Genomic DNA, 26,161 nt, shown 5'->3' on the forward strand with positions numbered 1-26,161 from the left:
TCTACTGTAAAAATATTATTTTGTTTATAAAATGATGTTTAACTTGTAGCCGTCTGGCCACGCCATTTGGTGTTGTCAGGTTGACAACACTGAATTATACTGCTACTGTCAGGTTGACAACACTGAGCGGATTCAACAAAAGCAGCCAACCGGAGCGCGGGGGCGAGAATCGCCTGCCATCGCTTGATTGTTAAAGAACGTATATTTTAGCTTCATATTTCATTCAAAGTTCAATAATCAATTAGATAAATTATAATAAGTTAATATCAAATCGTAATCAAAGCGTAAGAATTTATTCAAGAAACAAACTGTAAGTACGCATTTCTTTAAATCATCCTACTCTGGCTTTCCGTCACCAACACTCACACTTGTTTACCATAAACTTAATGTTTGCTTGACAAAGATGAGATAAGAAACAAGAATAAATTAAACAAAATACCTGATATTTCAGCAATCTTTTCTGCTCCTGAAGAGCAGCCGCCAGTCTCAACTGCGATATTTCCATATTGGCCTTGAGCTCATTTTGCCAAATCTCGTTATCGCTATAGGCCGATACGCTACTTTGTGCAGAAGGAGGCCGCGGAAGGGGCTCCTGTATTTGCAACAATATGGAAATTCAATATATTTTTATAAATATTCAAAACAGTACAATGTCTAGATGGCATTTTGTAGTATTTTCTGTTAGATTAATATTTTAATCAATTTTTTAACTAATAATGAATTTCATTGCTCGTTGGTGGGTTTGAAAATTAATTACAGAAAGAGAAATTTATGCATAAAAGGGGGTGTGCACACATTTGTTTTTTTAAAAGTGGTTAAGGAGAATATGCATTTATTAGGTAATTTTTTTTTATGGTTTATTATCTTTATTGTTTTTTTTTTAATTATTGTGTTTTTATACTTTGAAAACATATGTGCATTTCAACATTCTTCAAATTATTATTATGATTATGATGTTTTATTAGATGAATAGCAAATATACGAAAAAGCTGTAAAAAAAACCTAGTTTTTCATCAGGTATAGTTTTAAAAGTACACATACACAAGGTGACATTCTGGACATGATGGAAAATTGTGGTATGTACATATGTGGTTTCAATCATACATCAAGCAACCGAGCAAAGCGCAATATGTAGCTTACTTACATATTTACCATATAAGAAGGTTTAGTACATGAGTATATATATATCTATAAATCAAAAAACATGTAATCAATTTTTGCAATATGCTATGGTAGAGATATACTTTTTATGAGAATTTGTAGATATCTGTCAAAGTGTTGCAGTTACCACTACACAAAGTCATCATGCTCATAATCCAGTATTGCATATGCAAAAAAAAACAGTTTGTTAAAGTTTTTAAAAAATCTCAACAGGGGTGTACAATAATAACGCTCCAGATTTGTTGATTGTTGGGGATATTTTTTTTTTACATTTTTTTTTTAAATACTTGTACACCCCTCAGTTAGCGCACAAAACACAACTCCATGAAAACCAAGGCGTAACACTTTTTTCACACAGATTTTTCACCTGGTTTTGAGAGACAGATTTCGCAAGGTCTTCCGAAACAATCCTTGGTGTTTCAACATTCTTCGGTGTTCTAGTTGAATCGTTCGAAATGGCCTGTTCTTCGTTTGTACGATTTTGGGAAGACTCCGTAGAATCGCAGGAATTTTCATCAACACCCTCGACTTCATCAGTCACGCTTTGTATTGTAACACTTTCTTCATCATCGCCGGTGTTATGGTCGCGATTTCTTAAAATTCCCTCCAGTTTCTTCTCACTGTCCTTCAGTTGAGCCAATGTTTGCATTAACTCGGCCACATCATCCGTGGGTTCCTCCGGCTCCTGGCAAACACTCCCCAATAACAAATCGTTACTCCGCCTCAACGACGTGAGACGCTTTCGCAACTGCATATACAACATCATTTATTTCACTAACAGCGCACACGGATGGTAGATTTGACAACATAGGCAAGTATAGAAAAAGTGCAGAGAAACAACAAAAAAACAAAGTTCCCTCCTAAAGATATTGAGACAATCAAATAAAATCATTATGAATCAAAAAAGTCTTTAAACATTTATATACGTATTTTGGACTTTGGATTGGATCTTACCTCATCTTCGGAATTGCGCACACTGTCTACGAGTGTAGAAGTAACTCGGATGAACTCCCTAATCTGTCCCAATCTCTGTTCTACGCGAGCGGAATCAGGGCAGGCAGCTACCATGTTTTCTCCAGTCGTTCGAGCTGCTTCTGTACGTGGAAGCTGAAACAATAATAACCTCAAATATATATTTTTAAAGACATAAACGTAGAGATTTGCTTTTGAATTTTTATTCTGCAAGGATTTACAAGGAGTTGAATTGTGTGTTTCACACCATGTTTTTTGTTTGTTTGTTTCCTCTGAAAAATCTCATCAACTAACATTAGTTATATTTGCTGACAAGTTTCGCGGTTGGAATTACATTCCATACACTGCAATGCCTCTCGCAATATATGAAGTAATAAAGAGTACTGTGACATTCCTAAGGAATTACATTAGGCAGTCAAAAAGTATTTATTTCATGTAATTTACAACCAGTTAGGTTTACATTGTACTCTTCACCCAATTGAGCAGCAATAATACATATAAGCATTTTTATCTATCGTGAATTTCCAAAGTACTTCACTTATGAGTTATAGTGAAACCCGGATTTTACGTCCCCGGATTCAAAGTTTTCCCGTCAACTGCGGGTAATTATTTCATTCCCGATATATTTTAGCATATTTATTAACCGCATTTACGTTTTTTTTTCCAAATTACGTTGAAAATACTGTCATTCGATTTTTTACTCGATCTGTAATGCCTCCTTTTTTTGACATTACATGCGATCATCATTTACGTGCAGTTTTTTACATTTTTTGTTTGTTTAATTCGTTATGTCATTACAATTTTAAGGATGAAAATAAATTTAAAATGCTTTTTTTTAATAATTTATATGTTCCCTCCATTTAAGTTTATTTTCTTCAATCTGTTGAAAAAACTTAATATGAGGATGTCACTGTACATATCGTAGTCATACAGGAAAAAGTGACCAAGTGCATTTTTTACAAAAACGTAATCATTGACTATTTGATATCTTACTAGCTTAATTTTGTCCGCCTCCGTAGTGTAATGGTCAGCACGCTCAGCTACCGTTCTGGAGGTCCCGGGTTCGATTCCCAGAGGGGGGTCTATTAAATATAAATGTTTTTTCACTCTAATATTTATTCAATATTACCCTGGACTGGTACCCGAAGCGGAGGGCTGATCACCTTTCCTTCGTGTGTTAACGATCAAGATAACACTGCGTTTATATGATGCCGTGCCCTATGCACCATTGGGGTGCGGATAAGGGTTCTACTAGCTTAATAATGCTCAGAAAAAAATCCCAAAGGATTTTAAACGTGGAAGTATAATATATTAGAAGTATAAAAAATTACTAAGTGCATTGATGTTTATTTTCTTGCCAAGTAAAAGTGACTTAAATGGCCCTCCTGAACATTTTACGTTTTGTCAGTTGGTCACTTTCTCCTGTACGACTACGATATATACTTATAAAAAATAACAGCTTACCATATGATCCGTTTGGTGATGTTGTCCAATATTTTCATTGCTATAGTTGTGGCTTGTTCCATTTTGGTATATGGAGTCATGATGGTCGTGGGAGATGTTTGTAGGTTTGGGATTGTTATTGTTGACTGGGTGCGGGCACACGGGAGCGGTATTATTGGAATAGCCATCGCGACCCACTGACCCGCCCCTGGCGTTGTTTCTTCCACTGGACCCCGCGCAATTCTGGAATAGGGGAATATAACCGTCACACTGCGAATATCGAAGATAACTTCATACTTGTTTTATTCTTTTAACTCAAAAATTAAACAACTTGGGATTCGAGTGTTGGTTTTTAAATACTGTAATTTTTTAGTGTTGGAATATTGAGTGTCGGGATTTTGAGCACTAGGCTATGAATGTTGGGATTCTGAGTGTTTAGAATTTGATTTAAATGTCAGAGTTTTGAACATTGGAATTCTTAGTGTCAAGATATTGAACGTCTGTAATTTTGAGTGTCGGAATTTCTATTATTGGGTTTTTTTAATCTTAGAATTATGACGCCTGACAAAATGAGCTCCACAAATCATTTGCATTAACTTTAAACATTGTGCAGGCTGCCGAATAGTGTAGGTTACAAACATAAAGTTATTTACATATTATTTTTTGACATCTCAACAAAGATGAAGAAGAATATGGAAGTTTGGGCATTTAGATTTAAGAAATCACTTTTAACATTCACACGTGTAACATTCACCAATTCCACCCGTTATTGACAACCACACTACTCAAATTCTTGGAAGATCTATATACATGAACCAATTTCTAAACGTTGTTCTTGAATCACTAGAACTTCACTAGACATCTATTGATGAGATGAAAAGACGCTTTTTACTGAGCAGAAACTATTTTATTAGTATTTGAGGTCCGAATCCTCGATTATAATCACATACATGAGAAACGCCAGAAAATATCATTTTAATTTTTATTATTTTAGCTTATAATTTGACCAGTTAATTTATTTACAACATTTTGAGTGTGTCATCATATGAAACATAACTCTTATAATTGGAAATAATCCAGATTTGTGAACAAGTATTTAGACACACTCAAAATGTTGTGTTAGATACATATATGTTTTTTTTAAATTATTTACCATATTCTGGTTTTGGTTGGAGTTTGGTGTTGTAGGATTAACTATCATAATAGCAGTGTGACTCGTGTGGGGACTGTGTCCACCGAGGATGCCGCCGTAAGAAGCGTTGTCCTCCGCGCTGTCCAGCAGATTGTCCCTCTGTCGGAGCACCAGGGTCCTGGGTTGGGGCCGCACGGGCACAAACCTACTGCCGCCTTCGTGGGGTGTACTGGAATCTGAAAATTTCAAAATCAACACCTATTTTACACCTGTGGACTACTCAATTCAATATCTGAAGGGGTTTTATTGCAATGAAATGTAAATATATATGTAATTAGGGATAAAAATATGTGTAACGTAATATCAATTATTTCACAAGGTATAACATGATATTATTGTATTATTTTTTGACATCTCATCAAAGATGAAGAAGAATATGGAAGTCTGGGCATTTACGGGGCTAACGACCATCATAGGCTGGTTTAAGTGATCAATTTACACACGTGTAACATTCACCGATTCTACCCATTATTGACAACCACACTACTCAAATTGTTGGAAGTTCTATACATATGAACCAATTCAGAAACATATTTTTGAATCACTAGAACTTCACTAGAGACATCTATTGGTGAGATGAAAAGAAGCTTTTAATTGAGCAGAAACTCTTATATCAGTATGTGAGGTCCGAATCCTGGATTATAATCGCATACATGTTGTAAATGATATTATTGGTTTAAAGGTAGAGCTCACCATGCACAGAATGGTGACCCAGATTTTAAACCACCATTTAAAAATAAAAAAATTAAAATCTTCTTATAATAATTTTGTTTCAGAAAAATATATAAGTGAAAAATCGACTAAAATATGTATGACAAAAAGTGAATAATTTTTAAATGGTTAAGTGCGATCTAGGCCCCCATTCTGTAAATGATGAGTTTTACCTTTAAACTGACAGTACTATAAATATTACATATCGGAAACAAACAATCATTTTGCAGTACCACAAAAAGGACAATTTAATCTATCAAAGGACTATTATTTTGATGACATTTTTAAGCTATATTTCATAAAATTAGTTTGACAATAATAATAAAAATAATAAAACCCTTATCCGCACCCCAATGATGCATAGGGCACTGCGTCATATAAACGCAGTGTTATCTTGATCGTTTACACATGAAGGAAAGGTGATCAGCCCTCCGCTTCAGGTACCAGTCCAGGGTAATAATATTGAATAAATATTACAGTGAAAAAATCACTTATATTTATTTTACCCCCCTTGGGAATCGAACCCGGGAACTCCAGAACGGTAGCCGAGCGTGCTGACCATTACACTACGGAGGCGGAGTTTGGCAATATGATGATTTATTTTAAAGGAATAACTTGCGAAGCCTTTATTTTTGGGGAGGCTTGGCTGCAGGGTGGATAGTAAGGATAGGCTAAGATAGGGTAAGATATATGATAAATACATAAACATCCGGACCAATTGAATACAATATTTTGTTAACTAATTTTGCGATTGACGTGAATCGAACCTGCGACGCAAGTTTCACAGTCGAGCATCTACCCAACTACGCCACGGCGCATATTCTGAATATCCATGAATTTTGAAATATCGATAATATTACCAATGACTATCAACAAGTGATCCGTTAAATGAAGAGTGTAAAAGCAAATTGAAACAACAGATCCAAATAAAAGGTATAAGTACAAACCTAGTTCTGCAAAATCATGCTCCGTTGGGATGTTGGTCGGTTTTCGGGACTTGTTCTGCGATGGTCGGGTATTGTGCTCAGACACAGGTAACCAGTCCATACACGTCTAGAAAACATATCCGATAGCACTTTAAACATAAACAATAAATAAAACTTATTTATTGTAACTGCAGGCAGTTGGTAGCATTACATATTGAATTGTTGGGTAATATATCCAAAATAAAACAAGGTTTGTTGGATTGAATTCTACATTTATTTATGTATATCGTAGTCGTACAGGAGAAAGTGACTAACTAACAAAACGTAAAATGTTCAGGAGGGCCATTTAAGTCACTTTTCACTTGGCAAGAAAATAAACATCAATGCAGTTGGTCATTTTTAACAAGTCAGTATATATTATACTTCTAATCTTTGGAAATTTTTTTCAGGGCAATATTAAGCTAGTAAGATATCAAATAGTCAATGATCACGTTTTTGTAAAAAAATGCACTTGGTCACTTTCTCTTGTATGACTACGATATGTTAATACGTGACGCGTTTCGTCTTCTAAGGACATTATCAAACACTGACCTGTTTGATAATGTCAGTGTTTGATAATGCCCTAAGAAGACGAAACGCGTCACGTAATAACATATATATAAATAAATGTAGAATTCAATCCAACAAACCTTGTTTTATTTTGGATAAATTACCCAACAATAAATAAAACACTGACATCTTGTATTTGTAACATTTCATTAAATTTTCATTTGCGATTATTTAGGTCAAAATGTATCAATAGAACCTCAAAATGTTCTGAAATAAATTAAATATTTTGGTGAAATGCACTCTGTGTTATTTTTAACTTCGATAGATCGAGAAGCGTCCAAAGGCCCGTAAATTTACGCATTAAAACTCGCATGACACATCAATAATCTAAGTGGAAATGAAGGCAGAGAAAATGGTGATGCAGCCCTTAAGTGTCATCAAACGCAAATGACATGTGGCATAGCAATACTTTGACCAGACTTCATGTCAACATAAGTGGTTAGGTTAAAGATGACATGGGTTTATTTTTTATATTTTTTTATGATTTTAAGCGCTCTAATGATATTTCTATACTCCCAAGTTTCTGTCTCTCTGCCAAACTAAAAGTCTAAATAAAAAAATATATAAAGTAATACTTCAACTATATTAATTCAATCATAAGCTCTCATGAAGTTTTATAAAGTTTGTGCCGACACCAATAGTTAAATAACAAACAGTTAATTGATTTTTAGAATATTTCACAAGATTAATATAGATACGTATAATATTTTATAATGATACCGGGTTTAACAATTTTAACACTTGCATTACACTTGAGATAACATTGATATTTTACGGACGATTCAGAATAAGAAATTAGAGTATATGCGTAAATATTACAAATATTTACCTGGACAAATTAAATATTTATTAATATATCTCTATAGCTACACATGTGAGGATTTTTTTGGGAGATTAGTAATATAGAACTTCTTTGTTGTTAAGTGAGAAATAATAATCGTTATATCTAAAAATGTAGGTAAGAATTCTACAACATAAACAACTGAAAAAGTATACCCCTCATATCGCTAGAACCTTCTATTTAATTAAACAAGAACCGGCGATTCTAGAAGCCCCTAATCACAGTAAAGAAGTCATCTATGCATTGCGGAACTAATTTTAGAACATCTTGAGCAAACTGTTCTATAATTAGAAAACCAATGTGGTCAGTGAAAGATGGTCCAGTATTAATTTCTTAATTCTGAACAGGTACTCCGATACTTTAACAAAAACCGAGACGGTTGCACAAATATTTAAAGATAAACTAAAAATTAAGTTGAGAGATTGAATACAATATATGTGAAGCCTAATTACCAGATAACTTTTGCAAATGGTGTACTCACTGTCATAATATTTGTGGGGTTCATATCCCTTCGGGTGGGTGTTACTACTTCTTGAGGAACATTGCAATTGTTTCGGGCCTTTTTTTTAGGCACCGTGCCTGTTTGGCGATCACTCCCTCCAGAGGCCATAATAGGTTTCTGAAAGTAACTGCTCGAGCAAATTATTCACTTGCATCCATGAAAAGGAGATACAATTTTTACATTTATTTAAGTCGCATTGCGGGCGGCTTACGAAACGCTTAAAACAGTACAACCATAACTTGTTTTAGAAAATTTTCAACATGTTGGCGCAAATTAGAACGCCACACAAAAAACCAACTGTCAAGCGACCACAAAATCAAAATAAGACAAAAATTTATCAATTCACGATGTTGCCTTATATGGAAGAAATGAAAAGAATAAATCCTTGATAAAATTACCTGCCTAGCAATATTGCAGATTAAAAAAAAAATATTTATTACATTTTACTTTTTAAATAAATCAACTTTATTTATAATTTCATTGACATTTTTCAATATCACCAACTTTTCAATTATTTTTAGGGTTATTACATTAGATTGAGCATCAAGTGGTCATTTTCTTCAAACCCTCCACGGCACCCGATGATGCATAGGGCGCTGCATCATATAAATGCAGTGTTATCTTGATCGTTAACACAGGAAGGAAAGGTGATCAACCTTCCTCTTCACGTACCAGTCCAGGGTAATATTGAATACAACTTAGAGTGGAAAATAATTTTATATATATTTGACCCCTGGGAATCGAACCCTGGGACCTCCAGTATGCTAGCCTAGCGTGCTGACCATTACACTATCGAGGCAGACTTTGAAATATTTACAGACACTTTATTTATAATTTTACTGACATTTTATACTTTTGAATTATTTTTAGAATTTTTATTTTAAAGTTGCAAATAAATTACCCATGGTGTTCTGTTACAAGTTTAAAAGCTTCATTTATTTTTTTGATATTTGCATTTCGCTGCCAGTTTTGGGTTTGCGTGATGGGTGGTAGGTACTCTTGTCAGTAATTCAAAATAGATACCAAATACCAACACGCAGCACGCACGCAGTTAAAGATTTTTTTAATATTGTCACATTGATTTTCATTTGAAAATAAGCGCCAATGTGTGCTGGCTTGATTGTTTACAAAAAAAACTGAAATCTACTATCATTATCATACATAAAAAATATATTTTTATCTCGGCCAAACATTGAAATTTATATCAAGTTAATTTAATTAGATTGGACCCCGATAAGATATTGTTATTTACGTAAATCATTTTCATAGTCGCCAAACAAAGCTGGTCCCTCAGCGGCCGTCATCTGTCAAAATCATTTTAAAAAAATAGAAATGTTTTTTCCAAGGCAGTTGCTGTTTTTTATAATTTTACTTTTATATTCTAATTTAACCGCCGCAAATTTACAAGGTTCGTAGAAAACATGCGTTTAATGTAATAAATACCACATTTATTTACGTTTCTAGTGTAGTATATAATCTTGAATTGACATTTCAACGTGAACGGCATTTTGTTTTTATTGTTATAGATCCTTTTTATCACCTTAACAAGGTCTATTCCGAAACTCCTGCAGATATACAGGCTGAAGCAGCGAGAGAAGTTGTTAAGCGAACATTACCTGAGAAATATGATCTATTCAAAATATCAGTAGACACAACTCTATTAATCGATGGCAAAGATACATTTTCCGTTTGTATTATTATTACTATTACAATTACTTTACTATTACAATATCTTTATTACATATTTTTACAGTCAGTTAAATTGTTTCTTTATTTTGTAGATATTAAACAATGGAGGAATTATTGAAGTTTCTGGTAGTAGCGGAGTTGCCGCTGTTTGGGGTTTCCATCATTTCCTAAAGAATTATTGCAACTGCCATATCGGCTGGCAAGTAAAACAGTTATTTTTACCCAATGATCTACCACCTGTGAACATAAGTGTTGTTGCAAAGGATAGGTATGTATATTGAATACACATAAATAGTTTTGATTACATTTATTGTAATTTAATTATTTATCCCGGGGCTATAAAAATTCAATAACGGGATCCCAAGACTGATCTTAGGATTAGACAAGAAAGTTTTTGGTGTTAATTTTTCTTTGTCTTTCACAGAATGTTTTTTTTTTTAAATATAAATTAGGATCACTGGGGATGTTCAAGGACGGAGGGTAAGAGGTCGGAATTCAATAAAATGGACCAAACCCGTCCGAGATATGAAGTCTATGCTTCACATCACACTAAACAATGCCCAGGATCACATGGAGATGGGGCGTTAAATATCAAATATTAAAATACACTAATAGAGAAACAAAAAGTCTTGAACATAATGTAAAAATAAAATAAAAAAAAGTAAACACTGGTACACGTCTCCTTCACACACTATCAGCGAGCAGCGAGAGAGAGAAACACAACGTTTAAATTTATCCATTATAACATGGAGAAGAAATGCTGACCTTAATTATATTGTATACCCACACACAGGCATGCCTTTTGTGGGATCTATTTTATATTTATATTATATATTTTTTGTATGTGTATTTTTATTATGTTGTATAATGCAAAAGAATTTCAAATGAAAAAAAAAATGGTTTCAGATTTCGTTACTACCAAAATGTGTGTACAACATCGTACAGCTTTGTGTGGTGGGATATGGAGGAGTGGAGGAAACACATCGACTGGATGGCCCTTAACGGGATCAACATGGCTCTGGCATCCCACGGCCAGGAAGCTATATGGGAGAGGGTCTACAAGAAACTCAACCTTACTGAAAAAGAGATACAAGAGCACTTTGCTGGCCCCGCATTCTTGTCGTGGTATTTTATATTTCTTACCTACTCAATCATATTTGTGGTCAGTTTCTGAATTGATCAGGAGGAAAAATAGTATACTGAAGTATGTTAGTCTTCGTAGTGTAATGGTTTACCGGGTTTGGTTACAGTTCAAGAAGTTCTGGTTTCTAGGTAATAAACATGACCGTTTTTTTTTCATTTAATATTTATTTAATATCACCCTGATCTAGGAGCTGAAGTGCAGGGTTGATCACCTTGACTTATGACTTATACATTTATATAATTATGTGAATGAATAATGGTCAGAGAGAATTATGTATCACTCAATTTTGGGTGCTTTGCCAATAAAATAAAAAAATGGTCAGAGAGAATTTTTTTCATTAATTGATCCGGCAGTCACATTGAATTTTTTCCTTAATATTTATTTAACCTTCCCCTCCCAGTGATATGTATTTACTATAACTTGACTTCAAAAATGAGAATATCAATATAATATAATAGATAGGGCTCAGAATTTTTGTATTCCTCCGTAATACTATTACGTGTTACATAAAAGTATTATAGTATAAAGTTGTTCATTTGCAGCAATGGAAATAAATAAAAAATCGGGGATAGAATCACCAATACACAAACGTTTCCCAGAGTCTGCGTGCGTGTTGCACTTTACGTACACGCGCACGTGGCTTCATACTGTTTCCAACAATCTCACTTTAGTTGCGCACAAGTCGTTGTTCAGGGTGGTCGTGCCGTTACGCTAGCTATGGCGGCTACTTGTGATATATTTTTTTCTCTTTTTTTTTATACTTACCAGAGCTAACATTACAAAATAATACATTTCAACTTCAACAATGGTCAATTATAGCAACATTTAGGAATATTTACATTTTTCCCGTTTTTAAATTACATTTTCATATGGTGTACAAAATACATATCACCGGTGCCGCGGAAATTTCAGCACTGTAAAGGAAGGGTTAATATTACTCTGGATTGGTACCAGTGCACATGACGTTCACCTTGCCTTCGTGTTATTGATGATCAAGTTGGCTGTGGTGGTCCGATTCAGCGCCCATGTAGAGGAGGATTTTAATGTACCACCTTTTATCTATTATAAACCCACTTGACTTTAAAGTGTTAATTTGTGTAATCGATGTACCATGAGAAGGACAGTGTGTATTTAAAAATTTGAAAAAACCATTAATGTGGTGTTTTGCAATGTTATAAATCCTTTTAGGTGCTTTTTCTTCTTTTATTATTGAGGTTAACTTTTGTTGAGTTCACATATATGTTAAGTATGTGTAGTTCAGTAATATTCTGATTCCAGGCAACGGATGGGCAATATTCGAGGTTGGGGTGGTCCCCTCAGTTTCCATTGGCACTCCCACTCCCTCAACTTGGAACACTTTGTTATAACTTCCATGAGGAATTTGGGAATGATTCCGGTACTGCCTGCTTTTGCAGGTCACGTTCCAAAAGCTTTTAAAAGGTTTGTAAGTATGTACATTGAAACAACTGCATACATATTACAAATTTGTGAAATGAATGCAATTGTACCATTTTTTGGTATATACATATCTCAAACCCATAAACTCTAAGTCCAAGAGACTACAGCCTGACTTATTTGGGTATTGCTGTCCCAAAGTATGTTACATAGTTACATACTGAATGTTACATAGTTCACACCGTGACTTAGTTGGTTTTTGTTTTGCTTCTTTTATAGACTTTTCCCTGATGCACAAATGATAGAGGTAGAACCATGGAATAATTTTAAGGATGATTATTGCTGCCCATTATACTTGCAACCGAATGATCCCTTGTTTGGGGTTGTTGGGAAACTCTTCCTAACCGAAGTATGAATTTTAATTATTATTCTTAAAAAAATTATAAATTATTTATTTTAAGTATTTACATCAAATATATGTATTTTTTTAAGATGATTCAGGAGTTCGGGGCATCCCACATTTATAACAGTGATCCATTTAATGAAAATGAGCCGTCTTCCGATGATCCAGAGTTCCTTAAAAATGTCGGAATGGCTATTCACCAGTCAATGACTAGTGTAGATCCCGATGCTATTTGGTAAGCTGATAGTGCATGTCTATTTAGTAAGTCCTTACTTTTTAAGCCCCTTTTTTCAAAGAATTAAATGGCCATTATGAAAATTTTGGTCAGTCTTTAATTGTATCTTGAATGTCGATTGTTGTTGGTTGGATTCTAACACGTCATTGTTAGACATTCATTGCTCATTTGGTGCAACAATGACGTAATTACACTTTTTTTAAAACAAATTAAATATGTCAAAATGTGTGGAAAGATTATTTACATTGGGAGAAACATCGACATAATTGATTTTGTGGAGAAATGCTGCGTGATGGCGTGAGTGTCATTGTAGAATTGAGTAAAATGGGGCCATTTCTGTTGCTATATTATCTGAATGGCATCTCCTGTAATATTTCTAAAAAAGTAATTATTTTATTTTATTTTATTTTATTTTAATTATTGTAATTACGCCATTGTTGCACCAAATGAGCGATATGTTTTTAATTCAATATTTTTGCAATATGGTCGAATTAAAATATTTTTATCAATGAACGCTTTTACCCAATGACAGGCATCTTTATCGGATGAGCCCGACATTAGTTGAAGGCGCTCACTGATCAAAAAACAACTGAAGGTGTTGTATTTTTTAATTTTTATTTGTACAATAGTACAAATAAATATCATCAATAAAGAACCATAAAAAAACATTAATATAACCTCCGAGTTTCCGCTAATTGAAGAATTGATAGTTACTGTACTGGTATATCTACAGTAATTATAAGGCGAAATGACAATAATATTTTTTATAAACTACAAAACATACAATGTTATATGCCGAGAAGAATACTTTACCGGTAAAATAATCAAATTACCAATTTAGGTTGCTACAAAGCTGGATGTTTTTACATGAAGTATTTTACTGGAGTCCTCATAAAGTGGAGGCATTCCTTACTTCTGTTCCTGCGGTGAGTTCTACATCCTCCCTTGAGGCCGCTACTGCTAATAGCTTTTCAATACCAACTCTGTATAACAACATAACTTATCTATGTATATGCTGCAATTAATAATTTACAACTATATATACTAACCTCGTTTGGCTATGACTGCATGCTTACAATGAAGAAATCTCTATTTCTACAACTATCGTGGGCTCCAATATGAAACACAGTTTTTTTTTTAAATAATACATACATTGTTTAATGCTTATAGGTGTTTTGTTTTTGGATATAAAAGGAAATCTTCAGGGAAAATTTATAGTCAATAATTATTTTTTTAATAATCGTTATCATAATCGCATTACCATTCATGTTCCCTTAAAATTTACAAATCAGCTCTATTTCAATACTTGGGAGATATTTTTTTAGTGATGATTGCCATACTAAATTTACTAATCTAACAATTCGACTGTTTGTAAATATAGATGTGGTTTTTTATAATTAGTTTTGGCAGGGGGACATTTTTTGTAATCTTGCCCGTGTACATACTATTGGAAACACAATTGAGAGCTAATGCACAATACAAGACCAACAAAAATCTTTCACTAGTCCCTTTTGATGACTGGTAAAATTTCAGCCCATAATTTTCCGCATAATAATTTCCGATGTTCAATTAATGATATTGTTTATTGTTTTGGTAGTAACTTTGTGGAATAACATGATGATTTAAATATAAAAAATTAGTTTTTAAAACTCAGTTTGTATTTTCTTCTGTTGATTAGAACATCTGTAGTTGTCAAAACTAGCCATGTTTACATTAATAAATCCAAATGTGGTCTTTTGCAAGTGTTTTATTTTTATATTAAAATTCATTTAAATAATTTCGAAATGATTTCGCTTTGTGTACAACAGGATAAAAACAATGAGAATAGTAACAATGAAATTATCATGATGGTTAAATTTTAATGGATGCAAAAAATATTTGTAATTTTACATGAAAATTAAAGTAAAAATGACATCGAATGGTATATAAAAGGTGTAATTTTTGTCGTTTGGTTTAAAAATATAGATACAATATAATAAGGGTTCCTGTAAACTTGGTAATTCACATGGGTCCTAGTTCTATGATCATGACAAGATATTAACTACTTTCATATGGGTATTATATCGCTCACTCCTTTCAAGAACGTCATAAATCAAAAATCGTCAATTTTCAGTTACGCATGTTTTCGGGATGCCCAGAAAATGTACTATATCCCAGCAAAAGAGGCATATTTTTATCTTAATATTTACCCGCTACAGGGCAGAAAGTGTTGTTTTTGCATTTTGAAGAAAAGGTATTGTTTACTTATTTTTTTAAATACACTAAATATTTTTCAAATGGAGAAAAAACCTTCAGGTTTTACCTAAAAAGATCTGCTGCGCAGTAAAAAGTTCAATAAGTGGCTTGATATTTATTTTTAATACATTGTATTATATTCTTGAACTTTAAAAACGTTCTCCTGAAAAATCAAGTATTTTGATTTATGACATTCTTGAAAGGAGTGAGCGATATATGTATTTAAATATGCTCTCTTTATAAGTTTTTGCTTGTAATATCTTTATGTCTTGCATCTTCCTAGGTTATTACAAGGTTGGATGTTCATCGATACTTACTGGACCCCTCCCAAAGTTCATGCACTTCTTAGCAGTATTCCCATTGTAAGATAATATATTTATAATAACTAAATCTCATTATATATTCAATATTACGATATAACATAGCATGGCTTTAATATTTGGTATGTTTATTTGTGTACAATATGTTTATCTTGAGATGTTGAAATGTGACTGAGTTAATCCATGTAAATTTGACATACAGTTATAAATTCTGTTATAATATTGCTCTATCATTCTAGTCAAGTTCTTAAATCTTTTTACTGAACTTAAAATCTCGACTCAAAACGTTTAGTTGTGCCAACTGTTGTGTCAGGTTGTGGTCCCGTGATTAGTGTCGCGGACTCTTAAGTCAGAGTTTCTCGGTTCGAACCCACTCTAGCACAATTTGATACCTATTTCGAATAATGAACTGCTTAGGCTCACAGAAATAGTATAAAAATGAAATATTTTTTGTAAATAATAAAAACGCAAATAGGTCTCTTTTTCATTTAAAAAATCAATAAAAAGATTATCTCCAGAAATGTGAAAAATTATGTTAAAGAAATATATATATATACAACTGAAGTAATAATATGGTGGTTCAATCATGGCTGGAATAGTGAATACATATTACAATACAGCATCTTCAATGATCACTTGTATGACAGGTTGTAAACCCTGAATATGCTCAGACTTCCGTACTGCTGTATCAAATTATTTGCCTCTATTTAGATAAATTTTTTAAAAATAATAATATACTTTTAAGCTACATATTCCTTTAAATAAGTAAAAATAAGCACACACCCCTGCAATAATTGTATGCTTTAAAACAGGGATGTTTGGTTGTAATTTTGATGAATTCACTTTTATAATTCTTATAATTATGCATAAATTTTACTTTCAATATACTTTCCTATTCGCATATACATTTTTAAATAAAATGATAAGAAAGCCTCTAAATATGGTGTGTAATTAAGATTTAAATTTTTCATTGTAATTCTTTTTTTCTAAATACTAATTTTTTTCAATTTTTAGGGAAAAATTCTTATATTAGATCTTCAATCGGAGCAGTGGCCTCAATATGATAGATTCGAGATGTACTACGGCCAACCATTTATCTGGTGCATGCTTCACAATTTTGGAGCAACTCTGGGAATGTTTGGTGACTCGCAGAGTGTCAACACGGTTAGTTTACTTGTGTTTGTGAAAATGATTCGAAGTAAATTAAGCTCCAGTAGGCCCATATTATCTATTTAAAATATACAAATGTATTAGTATATAGGTTTTTTTTTTAAAGGTTTGGTTTTTAAACTGGCAAAATTGTTTCTATAGACTGTCAATTTGACAGTTGATGGTTTCACCATGAAAAGACTGAATGACCTTTATGCGCGTCGTAAGTTTCGAGAATGGGCCGAAAATAATAATCAGCTTGATCATCTTTTTCAACGCAAAATTTTGCTCACCGATGAGGCAAATTTTTGGTTAAATGGCTATGTCAATTATAATTGCCGAATTCGGAATGAAGAGAACTCAGAAGCCTTTGTCGAGATGCCCCTACATCCATTAAAAGTCACTGTGTGGTGTCCTTTATGGGTAGGTGGATTCATTGGCCCATATTTTTTTAAGACGATGCCGGCCAGAATGTTACGGTCAATGGAGAGCGCTACAGAACCATGATTACTGAGTTCTTCGTACCTCAATTGAAGGGCATTGATGTGACAACAGCTGTGAATTTCGAATGTCTTGAATAGAAAATAAAAATAAAATTGAATTTGCTGCTCTTTTATCAAATAAGTTTGCAAAAATAGCGATAATATTGAAACATACATCATCCTTAAATACAAAATACCATAAATAATATATCCACAAATATGACTTTATTTTAGGAATACTATTCACTCTTACCACTCTGTAGGCCAGACATTCTGGCCCGTATAATTCTAGTAAGCCAGCTCCGTGGGCCACAATGTCTGGCCTGGCGGAGGTATAACTTTAATCACTGATTTCTCTGTCACCCAAGTATATTCTACCAAAAAATATTTCAGATAAATACAGTTAATCTTAATTAACATGGTCATTCGAATTGCCAGACAGAGTGTCCCAAAATTAGGGAACCAAAATATTTATTTTAATGGTAGAAAAACGTCGCATTTCTTTGATTAGAGTAGCTGATCAGTTATGAGAAAAAATGGTCAGAGTGGAAAGTACCATAGTGGCTTTAAGTACTATTCATATAAATATGTTTTTTTTTATTATGTCAGGATGTGTATGCGGCGAGGTTGGATCCTAATAGTACGATGGTGGGTGTCGGCCTCACTCCCGAGGGAATCAACCAGAACTACGTTATGTATGATCTGATGCTCGAGTCAGCACTGCGTGAGAACTCGGTGGATATTAAGTCGTGGGTCAGGAACTACACCGTGCGAAGGTACGGGGCGAGAGATGAAAACGCCATGGAAGCTTGGACCACTCTGATGGTCAGTAAACACATAACTTTCAAACGACATCCGAAATATTGCTATCTTGATCATTAGCTTCTTTTTTGTACTTTCACCTCTCAGCTTTATTTCGCTTTTAATAATTTTGAACATATTTATTTTATTTTACTCAAGACCCATATTTATTTTACTCAAGACCATTTATTCTTTATTGATAAGGTTAAGTGTATTTTAATTTATTTCTTTATTTTTATATTAATATTGCTACAATTCTCAAAGTTGGAACACAAAAGGGGGTAGAATCCCTTAATGAAATTAATGCTTTCAGAATTTTCTCTATTAATTATATCACATTGCGTTCCAGGGTAAATACTGCTTCATTTCAAAAACAATTATTGTATACTTTTCTTTTTACTGTTTTCCAGAAAAGTGTATACAATTTTACGGGATTAAACAAAATTAGAGGAAAATATGCCATAACACGACGCCCTAATTTAGACGTACAGATGTGGGTATGTACTGCTATTTCAATTATTGCTCAAATTTATTAATGTTTGTAGGGAATAAGCTTTAAAATTTTAAATTTATATCAGATCACAACAATGTTTTGTTTTCGTAAAAGCTATGTTTATTTTCATAAATGTATTTTAAAATTTACTTATTTTTTATTTAAGACATGGTACTCTAGTTCGGATCTCTTCAAGTCTTGGAAACTGCTGATTGATGCGCACACAAAGTTGAATTCCTCACAAGGATACAAACACGACCTAGTTGACTTGACCCGACAGGTTTTGCAATATAAAGGAGATCAGATCTATCCTTTGCTCATGGAAGCTTTCCAGCTTAAGGACCTGATAGGATTTGAGTAAGTCTACTTATCAGTTTCATAATTACAAAAAATATTAAATCTGAAATAATAAAAATGCTAATTTTTGGAGAGAAAACATTGTTATGCTCGCATAATACAAATTTTGACTTATTATGTGGATTGATTTTCCGCAGAAAGTATTCTGATATCTTTATGGACATATTTGCCGATCTGCAAGAAATCTTGTCATCAAGTGAAGATTTCTTGTTGGGAAAATGGTTAGAATCAGCTCGTGCAGTCGGGTACAATGAAGAGGTACTGAACTTATTTGTTTATTTAAACTATTTTCATGAATTTATTACGTATATCTTTCTGCTAAACCTTATTTCTCCGTGAAAGACATCTTATTTATTAATACATTTCGGATGGGTGTTTTTTTACGCCCGCAGCCCGCTGGTGTCGGGATTTGATAATTGCCTACACATAGTTTAGACGTTAACAAAGAGATTGGTACATAATATTAATATAAAAACATCTTTTCTGACTTTGAAATGAGGCTGGCGCAGAAGGTTAAAATACCCTTCCCGTCCTTATGCATCAATGGACCGAATGGGTAGAAATACCTTTCCCGCCTTTTTAGTGTGTTAAGATTTAATATAGTAAAACAACAATTATTTATTTTATCTACGCCTATTTAATTTGACTAGTTACTGAGTTAGTCGTTACCGACACCACCAGACTGAAACTTGAAATAAAATAAAATGAAAGTGTAAAAAAACTACATACATATGTAGTTGTTGTTTTATCATATAAAATGCAGATATGTCAGTACAAAACACAAATCTGATAATGATAATATTTTTTACAGGATATGCAACAATTTGAATATAATGCAAGAAATCAAATAACCCTTTGGGGACCCAATGGAGAAATTATTGACTATGCAAATAAGCAGTGGGCAGGTCTGTAATCTGCAAATATAACGTTGTTATGAGTTACGCTTATTTGTGTTTTTTTTATCATTTTAGTTTTTAATTCCAGGAATTGTATCGGATTTCTTCGCGCCTCGATGGAAAGGCTTCATATCAGCCATGCACAATTCACTAGAGAATAATTACAAGTTCAATAAAACGGCTGTGCAGAATGCTATTTTCACTACAGTAGAGAGACCTTTTACATTTGATACCAAGGCTTATCCTACTTATGCGATTGGTGAGTTTTTAACATTGCAGTAATTAAAGTTACTCAGAATCAGGTTCCCTGGGATGATGTAGAATATTGACGACATACAAATGACAGGCGTGGCTTCTCTTCGCTTCTTATGGGTCATCTAAAATTCTTATCACAAAAACAAAGAAAAGTTATATTATTCCTATCAAAAATACTTAGATGATACCCATGGTTTTATTTACTATTTTGTTCAATCTGTTGTATAAAAAATGTGGTCTGGAAAATAAATAAAGTATTTAATCTGTTAGCGGCTTCTTTTATTTAACAAATGTATACATATTTAGAAATTCATTTAATTATAGTTAATATTATTTCACTTTTACGAACAATAAAGATTTTATTCTTTCTGGTTTTTTAAATGTTCGTAGGTTTTTACTAGCTCTTTTTACTAGCTCTTTCTAGGCTCTTCCAGTTTTTCATAAATAAATACTTTTTTTTTCAGGAAACCCAGTGGAAATAGCCAAGAACTTATACCTGAAATATCAGAATGATAATTTCCCTGATGTCCCTATCAATATTATCCCTAAAAATGTTGAGAGATCCCAAATAGCGTACAAAAAACTCTTATTTAGGCAACAGAGAGAAACAGAATCGGATTGTCCCAAAGATGACATCCTATACAATGTTATACTTACTCCATAACTCATTTATAATTATGTGCACATACATATTTTATAATAATAACTTTTTAAAATAAAATGATATTTTTATTTCATATAAATGGTGTTTTTATTGCTCAAATATGGTATATATTTTTTTATCACAGACTACATACATGAAATAAAAATTATTCTTTGGCTAAGATCGTTTTTGTTATTTATCATACAAATGTAAGCAATTCAAATAAAAATTGATAAACTTATCTGCACAATGGCAAAAAACTTGAACCAAAAAAATACATATAAAGTTTTCGATGGTCTAAAAATAGTTTTTAAATCTGAAAAAAGTGTGAAAAAAATCCACCTATTCTACAAATAAGTAAGTCAAAGTGTACTGTAATATTTTCAATATTGGATATTGGATCCATGACCAATTTGCAGAAGAATCCTATAGATATGAAATATTACGTTATCATTTTCACCGCTATTAACAATGAATAATGATTTTCCATGTTATAATGACAAATATTAATTTTCTTGTGTCAATTTTTGATAATGTAAAATATTTATCATCTAGTCATTATAAAAACTAAGCACATTAAACTAAATACTGAATATCCATATACATATATTGAAAAAGTAGTACTGATTTGGATGAAAAAAGGTTTTAATTAAAATAAAAGTTTTGATTTTTAATTTAAAACATCACAAAATTAAATAAATCAAAAAGTACCTAAATAGTTAAGGTATTTTTTGTTATGGTAACTCTAGACGTACAAAGGTGCATGGGCTTGGACTTGATCTGCATGGGCTGGATCTGCATAGAAATTCCAACTTCCATATAAATGATTTTTTCGAGTCACAGAGTAGAGTTATGAGATTACGGTTGGTTTTCAAATTCAGTGGGAAGATAGCATCCCCTGGCCCCGCACCTGTTCTTGCAACACTTGTGCTTCCCTCGACAGTCACTATCGGTAGAGCATGTGTTGGAACAATACCAGGGACCACCAGGTACAAGCGGGCAAGTTCCCGGTTTCACTGAAAATATAAATGTAATTATTTATTACTTCATTTATACATTAAATTTTGTTAGAAAAAACTTTTTTTAAATTTATGCTTTAGAATAATCGGCCTCCTGTAATAATTTATTGTAATAATAGTCTAATGTAATAATTTCTTAATCTCGGGGTCACGAGGAGGTATATAAATGTGGAAAACTTTATTGTCACCTAATACTGGCAAATGGTGTATAATTAGGGGATAAAAAGGTTTTTTTTATATATTTCTATTTAAATTTTTTCACTGTTTATTTCAACCTTTACACATTAATTTGACAGTAAGCATAAAAGGCATTGATTCATAGGGCACTGAAATAAATTAGTAGAGTGTTCTTTCTCACCTTCTTCAACACATATCCGTACCCCGATGGTGCATAGGGCACTGCATCATATAAATGCAGTGTTATCTTTATCATTAACCCATGAAGGAAAGGTTATCAGCGCTCCGCTTCAGGTACCAGTAAAGGGTAATATTGAGTAAATATAAGATTTTATTTGATCCTCCCCCCTGGGAATCGAACCCGGGACCTCCAGTAACACTGCTGACCATTACAAGAGTTTCTTTAGGTTATAAAAATGGCCTACCTAAGCGCGGGTTCTTGACCAGGGTAACAGGACGGGTGCAGAGCTGTCCCCCGCACTCGGTGCCACAGCACTTAGCATTGTCAGGGCAGTCTTGGTCTTGCTGACACGTGGACCAGCAAACCCGTCGCGGGAGCGGCGGCGGACACGACCCGGCTTTCTGCACCAGCAGGTACGGAGAGTCTTGGGCTACGTTGCCAACTAAAATAAATGCAGAATGATGTCGTTGCTTTTTCTGATGATGGATACTAAAACCCAACTCGAAATACTGTTGATTCACTCTGATATATCTGTTAATGAGGAGATAGATCACACACCCACAGAGTTAAAGCATTCAATAATCCATTGGTCCATGAAAACACTCATTTAATCTACTCTATTTGCATTTATGAGTTCACCACATCAGATCGCCGGGGACACAAATTTAAACAAAAGTTAATAATATACATAACTTTTATCCTTTCTGCCTACCCTCAAGGCAGAAAGGGCACAATGGTAGTTGAAGGGGAAAATAATAAAGCTTTTGTTTTCATACATCAATATGGCCTACTTTTTCCATGTTTTTTTTTCAAGATTTTAGAAAAAAGACAATAACATCTTTTGAAAAAAATTAATAACTTTAATTTACCTGGATTTTTTTATTATTTTTAATTTAATTTGGATTAATTAATCAAAACATCACATGATTCGTAATTTCACTAGTTTTTTATTTGAGAAGAATGTTCTGTATGTTATCAGAGCTTACTAAGGATTCAACGAGATCTCAGAAGAAACCCTTCCACGATTTAAAAAAAAATAGCGTAGGTACTAACAAACCAATTATTGACTTTTTTGTTAGTTTGTATAAAGTGTGTTCAACATTGATCTCAATAAACTAGTATATAAAACAACGAACTAAATTAAAAATTCAAAGATAGTTCCTTATAACCACTTTTTGAGTCATCAGTGTTTCTGAAATAATAATTCAGTAATATAATATTTTATTTGAACTCCACGTCTAACTCACATTTACAAGTTCAAGGACAAAGGATCTGTAGAGTTGTGGTTTTAGTAAAAATGGCCCGTGCAATATATGTATGTATCCTATAGATACACATGTATGTATTGTATTTGTGAATCTACAATACGTCAACATTCGGTCAACAACATCGCTTCTTTTTACAAATTTGTGTTGTTCACTCATGTATCACGAACCAAAACTAATTATAACCAATAACCATAATGAAAAATAAGTATCCAAACCAAAGGACAATAAAAATAATTGAAAAATCCAGTTTCGACTCGAACTTTTTTTTCCGAGTTCATTTAAATAAATCTATTGTAATTTTAATAAGGTCCTGCGTTTATTTTTACTAAACCTGATAAAATTTTAAAGACTTTGGAAAATAACAAAAAAAAAGTCTAATACTTATCAGTTTTTTCTTCTTCCTAAATTTATAAATTCGTGTTTAATTACACAACACTTTGGAAATGATTTATTTTTCAATTTATCGCTTATGCAGATGCTAGTCATTATATTATAAAACAAGAATTGAATAATAATATATTTTTCAAACTACATACCAATAAAATAAGTCACTAGAACTGTGAACACAAGCAAACTGAAAGATGAACTCATTTTGCAAGTAACATTCGCTTTCTGATTGAAAACTCGATGCAGAACAACCTTCCTTCGTTTACGAATCACTTTAAGCGAATGTAAGGTAGTTTTCAAGTGATGTGATTAATATAAAGCGAATGAGGCATACATATTAAATACTAATAATAATAATAATGCCGGTTTCTGACCACAAGGTTTTTGCTAAACAAAGATGGGAAAATAACGCGTTATGTCCACTGGCAGAAAGATAACCCAACTCGAATCATCTAGAAGCAGCAATATTAATTTTAATTCACAGTGAATCATTATACCTACAACGCGTTATTAATCATAAATATGTTAGGCTTAGTCGACAAAAACCCAAACTTATATATTTTATAAGTTTGGGGTTAACCAAAACTAATACATGGCAATATATAAAACAATAAACAGGTGTAATAAATAGGCATATAAAAATAAGATAAGGTAAAAAGCATATTTAAAAGAAACATGAAAACACATAAGGTAAGAAGCATATTTAATAGAAACAAATGAGAAAACATAAAGAATGAAGCTTGTTTAAAATAAACAAATTAGAGTATAACTGAGAATATAAATGAAATACAAATGAGCAAATAAAAAAAACATGAGGTAAGAAGCACGTTCAAAAGAAATTAATGAGAAAAAAACATATGATAACTTTAGATGTTTAATTTTTAGGGATTAAGAATCCAAGCTTCGATCGAATGATTTTCTCAGATATAATATTATTTTGTACGTTTATTCAATTTTATACATTCCAAATAAACGGTATCACTCACTATATGCTTTCAAATTAAAAGTGTAATTATTTCGAAGAAAAATTAAGTTGTAATAAAAAATAGGGAGTTTTATACTGTTTATATTTCCTTTGTCCAGTACGCAGACATTTCCTAATACGTGAGAGGCAATTAAATAATCCTCATAAATAATTTAAAGATATAGGATACAATGTGTTATTTATTAATCTCACATGTAATTTTCTTAAACTGTAATAAATTAAAACACCTAGGTATATTATTAAATACTTAGCAAAGATAATAGGACAATTAACGTTATATTGCGATTGAACATAATAATATAAATTATTATAGTAATTTTTTACAGGTAGGTACACAAACACCTACGGGAAAAATAATAGAAATTTTGATTAACATTGAAAACTAATAATGGTTTTATGTTCATATTTTATCTTACTGGTACCAGAACTATTTAAGGGTCTATGCTCCTGCTTAAAATACGGGAATGTCAGAAATCAGTTTAAAATGATATTAGTTTACTTCTGTATGGTGCATAAGTAAAACTATGTATTTTATGTTCGTGCTCTTAAATTTTATATTTATTTCTTCTTGAAACGTTTTTATGATAGCGCATCATAAAAACGCAGTGTTATCTTGATCGTTACACGTGAAGGAAAGGTGATCAGCCCACCGCTTCAGGTACCAGTCCAGGGTAGTATTAAATAAATATCATAGTGAAAAATAATTACTTATATATTTATTTGACCCTCCTGGGAATCTTCTTCTGTGACATCTCATGCAATTAACTCTATAATGTACAATTAATATATTATATGTATCACTCAATTTTGGGTGCTTTGCCAATAAAAAATAATTATAATTATAATATATGTATATACCATTGTTTAAATCAAAACTAGAAAATATTGTATATCAAAACATTAATAAATGCATATCCCGTTACTTTTTTTCATGCCTGTATTAATCGCAGGATAATGTGGTCCGTGTTACAATATTCGCGTGTATAATTAGCGGTGTTTTATTAAATTCCCCACCTCTAGAAAATCAGGAAGGATTTTATCAGCAGAAAATGGTGATATTGGTTACCTTTACCTAGGTGAGTATTATTTCAAGCCACAAACAGGATGTATTAAATTATATATATGTACAATATATAAACATAAATAAATATATATAATATATATATATATATATATATATATATATATATATATATATATATATATATATATATATATATATATATATATATATATATATATATATATATATATATTATATATCTAACACACATTATTTTATTATTTGTA

General features: G+C 32.4%; 3 protein-coding genes across 15 annotated transcripts in view; 1 reads left to right on the top strand and 2 right to left on the bottom strand.

The window, feature by feature from the left end:
* The window catches only part of LOC148310653 (uncharacterized), a 31,911-nt gene extending 23,226 nt beyond the window's left edge, over nt 1-8,685 (bottom strand). For 5 of the 12 annotated variants that reach the window (XM_088258065.1, XM_088258063.1, XM_088258061.1 and 2 more), the window contains exons 1-7: nt 8,337-8,685; nt 6,427-6,532; nt 4,730-4,944; nt 3,598-3,819; nt 2,116-2,268; nt 1,529-1,909; nt 440-592 (exon numbers count right to left, since the gene is read on the bottom strand). In XM_088258065.1, the coding sequence (XP_088114191.1) occupies nt 440-592; nt 1,529-1,909; nt 2,116-2,268; nt 3,598-3,819; nt 4,730-4,944; nt 6,427-6,532; nt 8,337-8,465 (1,359 nt within the window). In that variant the 5' untranslated portion in view covers nt 8,466-8,685. Of the gene's footprint in view, nt 1-439; nt 593-1,528; nt 1,910-2,115; nt 2,269-3,597; nt 3,820-4,729; nt 4,945-6,426; nt 6,533-8,010; nt 8,101-8,336 lie in introns of those variants that run through there. The other 7 variants (XM_088258074.1, XM_088258072.1, XM_088258071.1 and 4 more) reach the window with 4 other exon arrangements.
* Nucleotides 8,686-9,425: 740 nt separating this feature from the next.
* Nucleotides 9,426-20,954, top strand: Naglu (N-acetyl-alpha-glucosaminidase). 2 transcript variants are annotated; one of them, XM_088258081.1, is made up of 16 exons: nt 9,426-9,765; nt 9,884-10,044; nt 10,139-10,314; nt 10,953-11,171; nt 12,469-12,630; nt 12,865-12,994; nt 13,078-13,223; nt 14,065-14,149; nt 16,793-16,942; nt 18,019-18,234; nt 18,621-18,707; nt 18,870-19,060; nt 19,198-19,318; nt 19,872-19,965; nt 20,045-20,215; nt 20,676-20,954. In XM_088258081.1, exons 1-16 carry the CDS (start codon nt 9,690-9,692, stop codon nt 20,873-20,875), a joined length of 2,385 nt encoding a protein of 794 aa, XP_088114207.1. In that variant the 5' UTR covers nt 9,426-9,689; the 3' UTR covers nt 20,876-20,954. The 2 variants fall into 2 exon arrangements, with proteins under 2 accessions (XP_088114207.1, XP_088114208.1); XM_088258082.1 differs by lacking the exon at nt 14,065-14,149 and adding an exon at nt 15,742-15,820.
* Nucleotides 20,469-24,172, bottom strand: LOC148310655 (antileukoproteinase-like). The gene is made up of 3 exons (XM_088258083.1): nt 24,036-24,172; nt 22,476-22,673; nt 20,469-21,870 (listed from the first exon to the last, which is right to left on the bottom strand). The coding sequence occupies exons 1-3, from the start codon at nt 24,088-24,090 to the stop codon at nt 21,713-21,715; spliced, it is 411 nt and encodes a 136-aa protein (XP_088114209.1). The 5' UTR covers nt 24,091-24,172; the 3' UTR covers nt 20,469-21,712.
* Between the last annotated feature and the right edge of the window lie 1,989 nt (nt 24,173-26,161).

This window comes from Brachycentrus maculatus, unplaced genomic scaffold, assembly GCF_059751285.1.
Source record: "Brachycentrus maculatus isolate JH-2025_06_01 unplaced genomic scaffold, ASM5975128v1 h1tg000090l, whole genome shotgun sequence".
NCBI lineage: Eukaryota > Metazoa > Arthropoda > Insecta > Trichoptera > Brachycentridae > Brachycentrus > Brachycentrus maculatus.

What these genes read in the sequence shown, in the direction of transcription:
- Naglu (XM_088258081.1), top strand. Translation starts at nt 9,690, where the DNA reads ATGTTTTTTCCAAGGCAGTTGCTGTTTTTTATAATTTTACTTTTATAT. An exon ending in GGCCCCGCATTCTTGTCGTG is followed by an intron (nt 11,172 to 12,468) that starts GTATTTTATATT and finishes TTCTGATTCCAG; the next exon opens with GCAACGGATGGGCAATATTC. An exon ending in GGAAACTCTTCCTAACCGAA is followed by an intron (nt 12,995 to 13,077) that starts GTATGAATTTTA and finishes TATTTTTTTAAG; the next exon opens with ATGATTCAGGAGTTCGGGGC.
- LOC148310655 (XM_088258083.1), bottom strand. Translation starts at nt 24,090, where the DNA reads ATGAGTTCATCTTTCAGTTTGCTTGTGTTCACAGTTCTAGTGACTTAT. An exon ending in TCTAGTGACTTATTTTATTG is followed by an intron (nt 22,674 to 24,035) that starts GTATGTAGTTTG and finishes CATTTATTTTAG; the next exon opens with TTGGCAACGTAGCCCAAGAC. An exon ending in GGTCAAGAACCCGCGCTTAG is followed by an intron (nt 21,871 to 22,475) that starts GTAGGCCATTTT and finishes TTATATTTTCAG; the next exon opens with TGAAACCGGGAACTTGCCCG.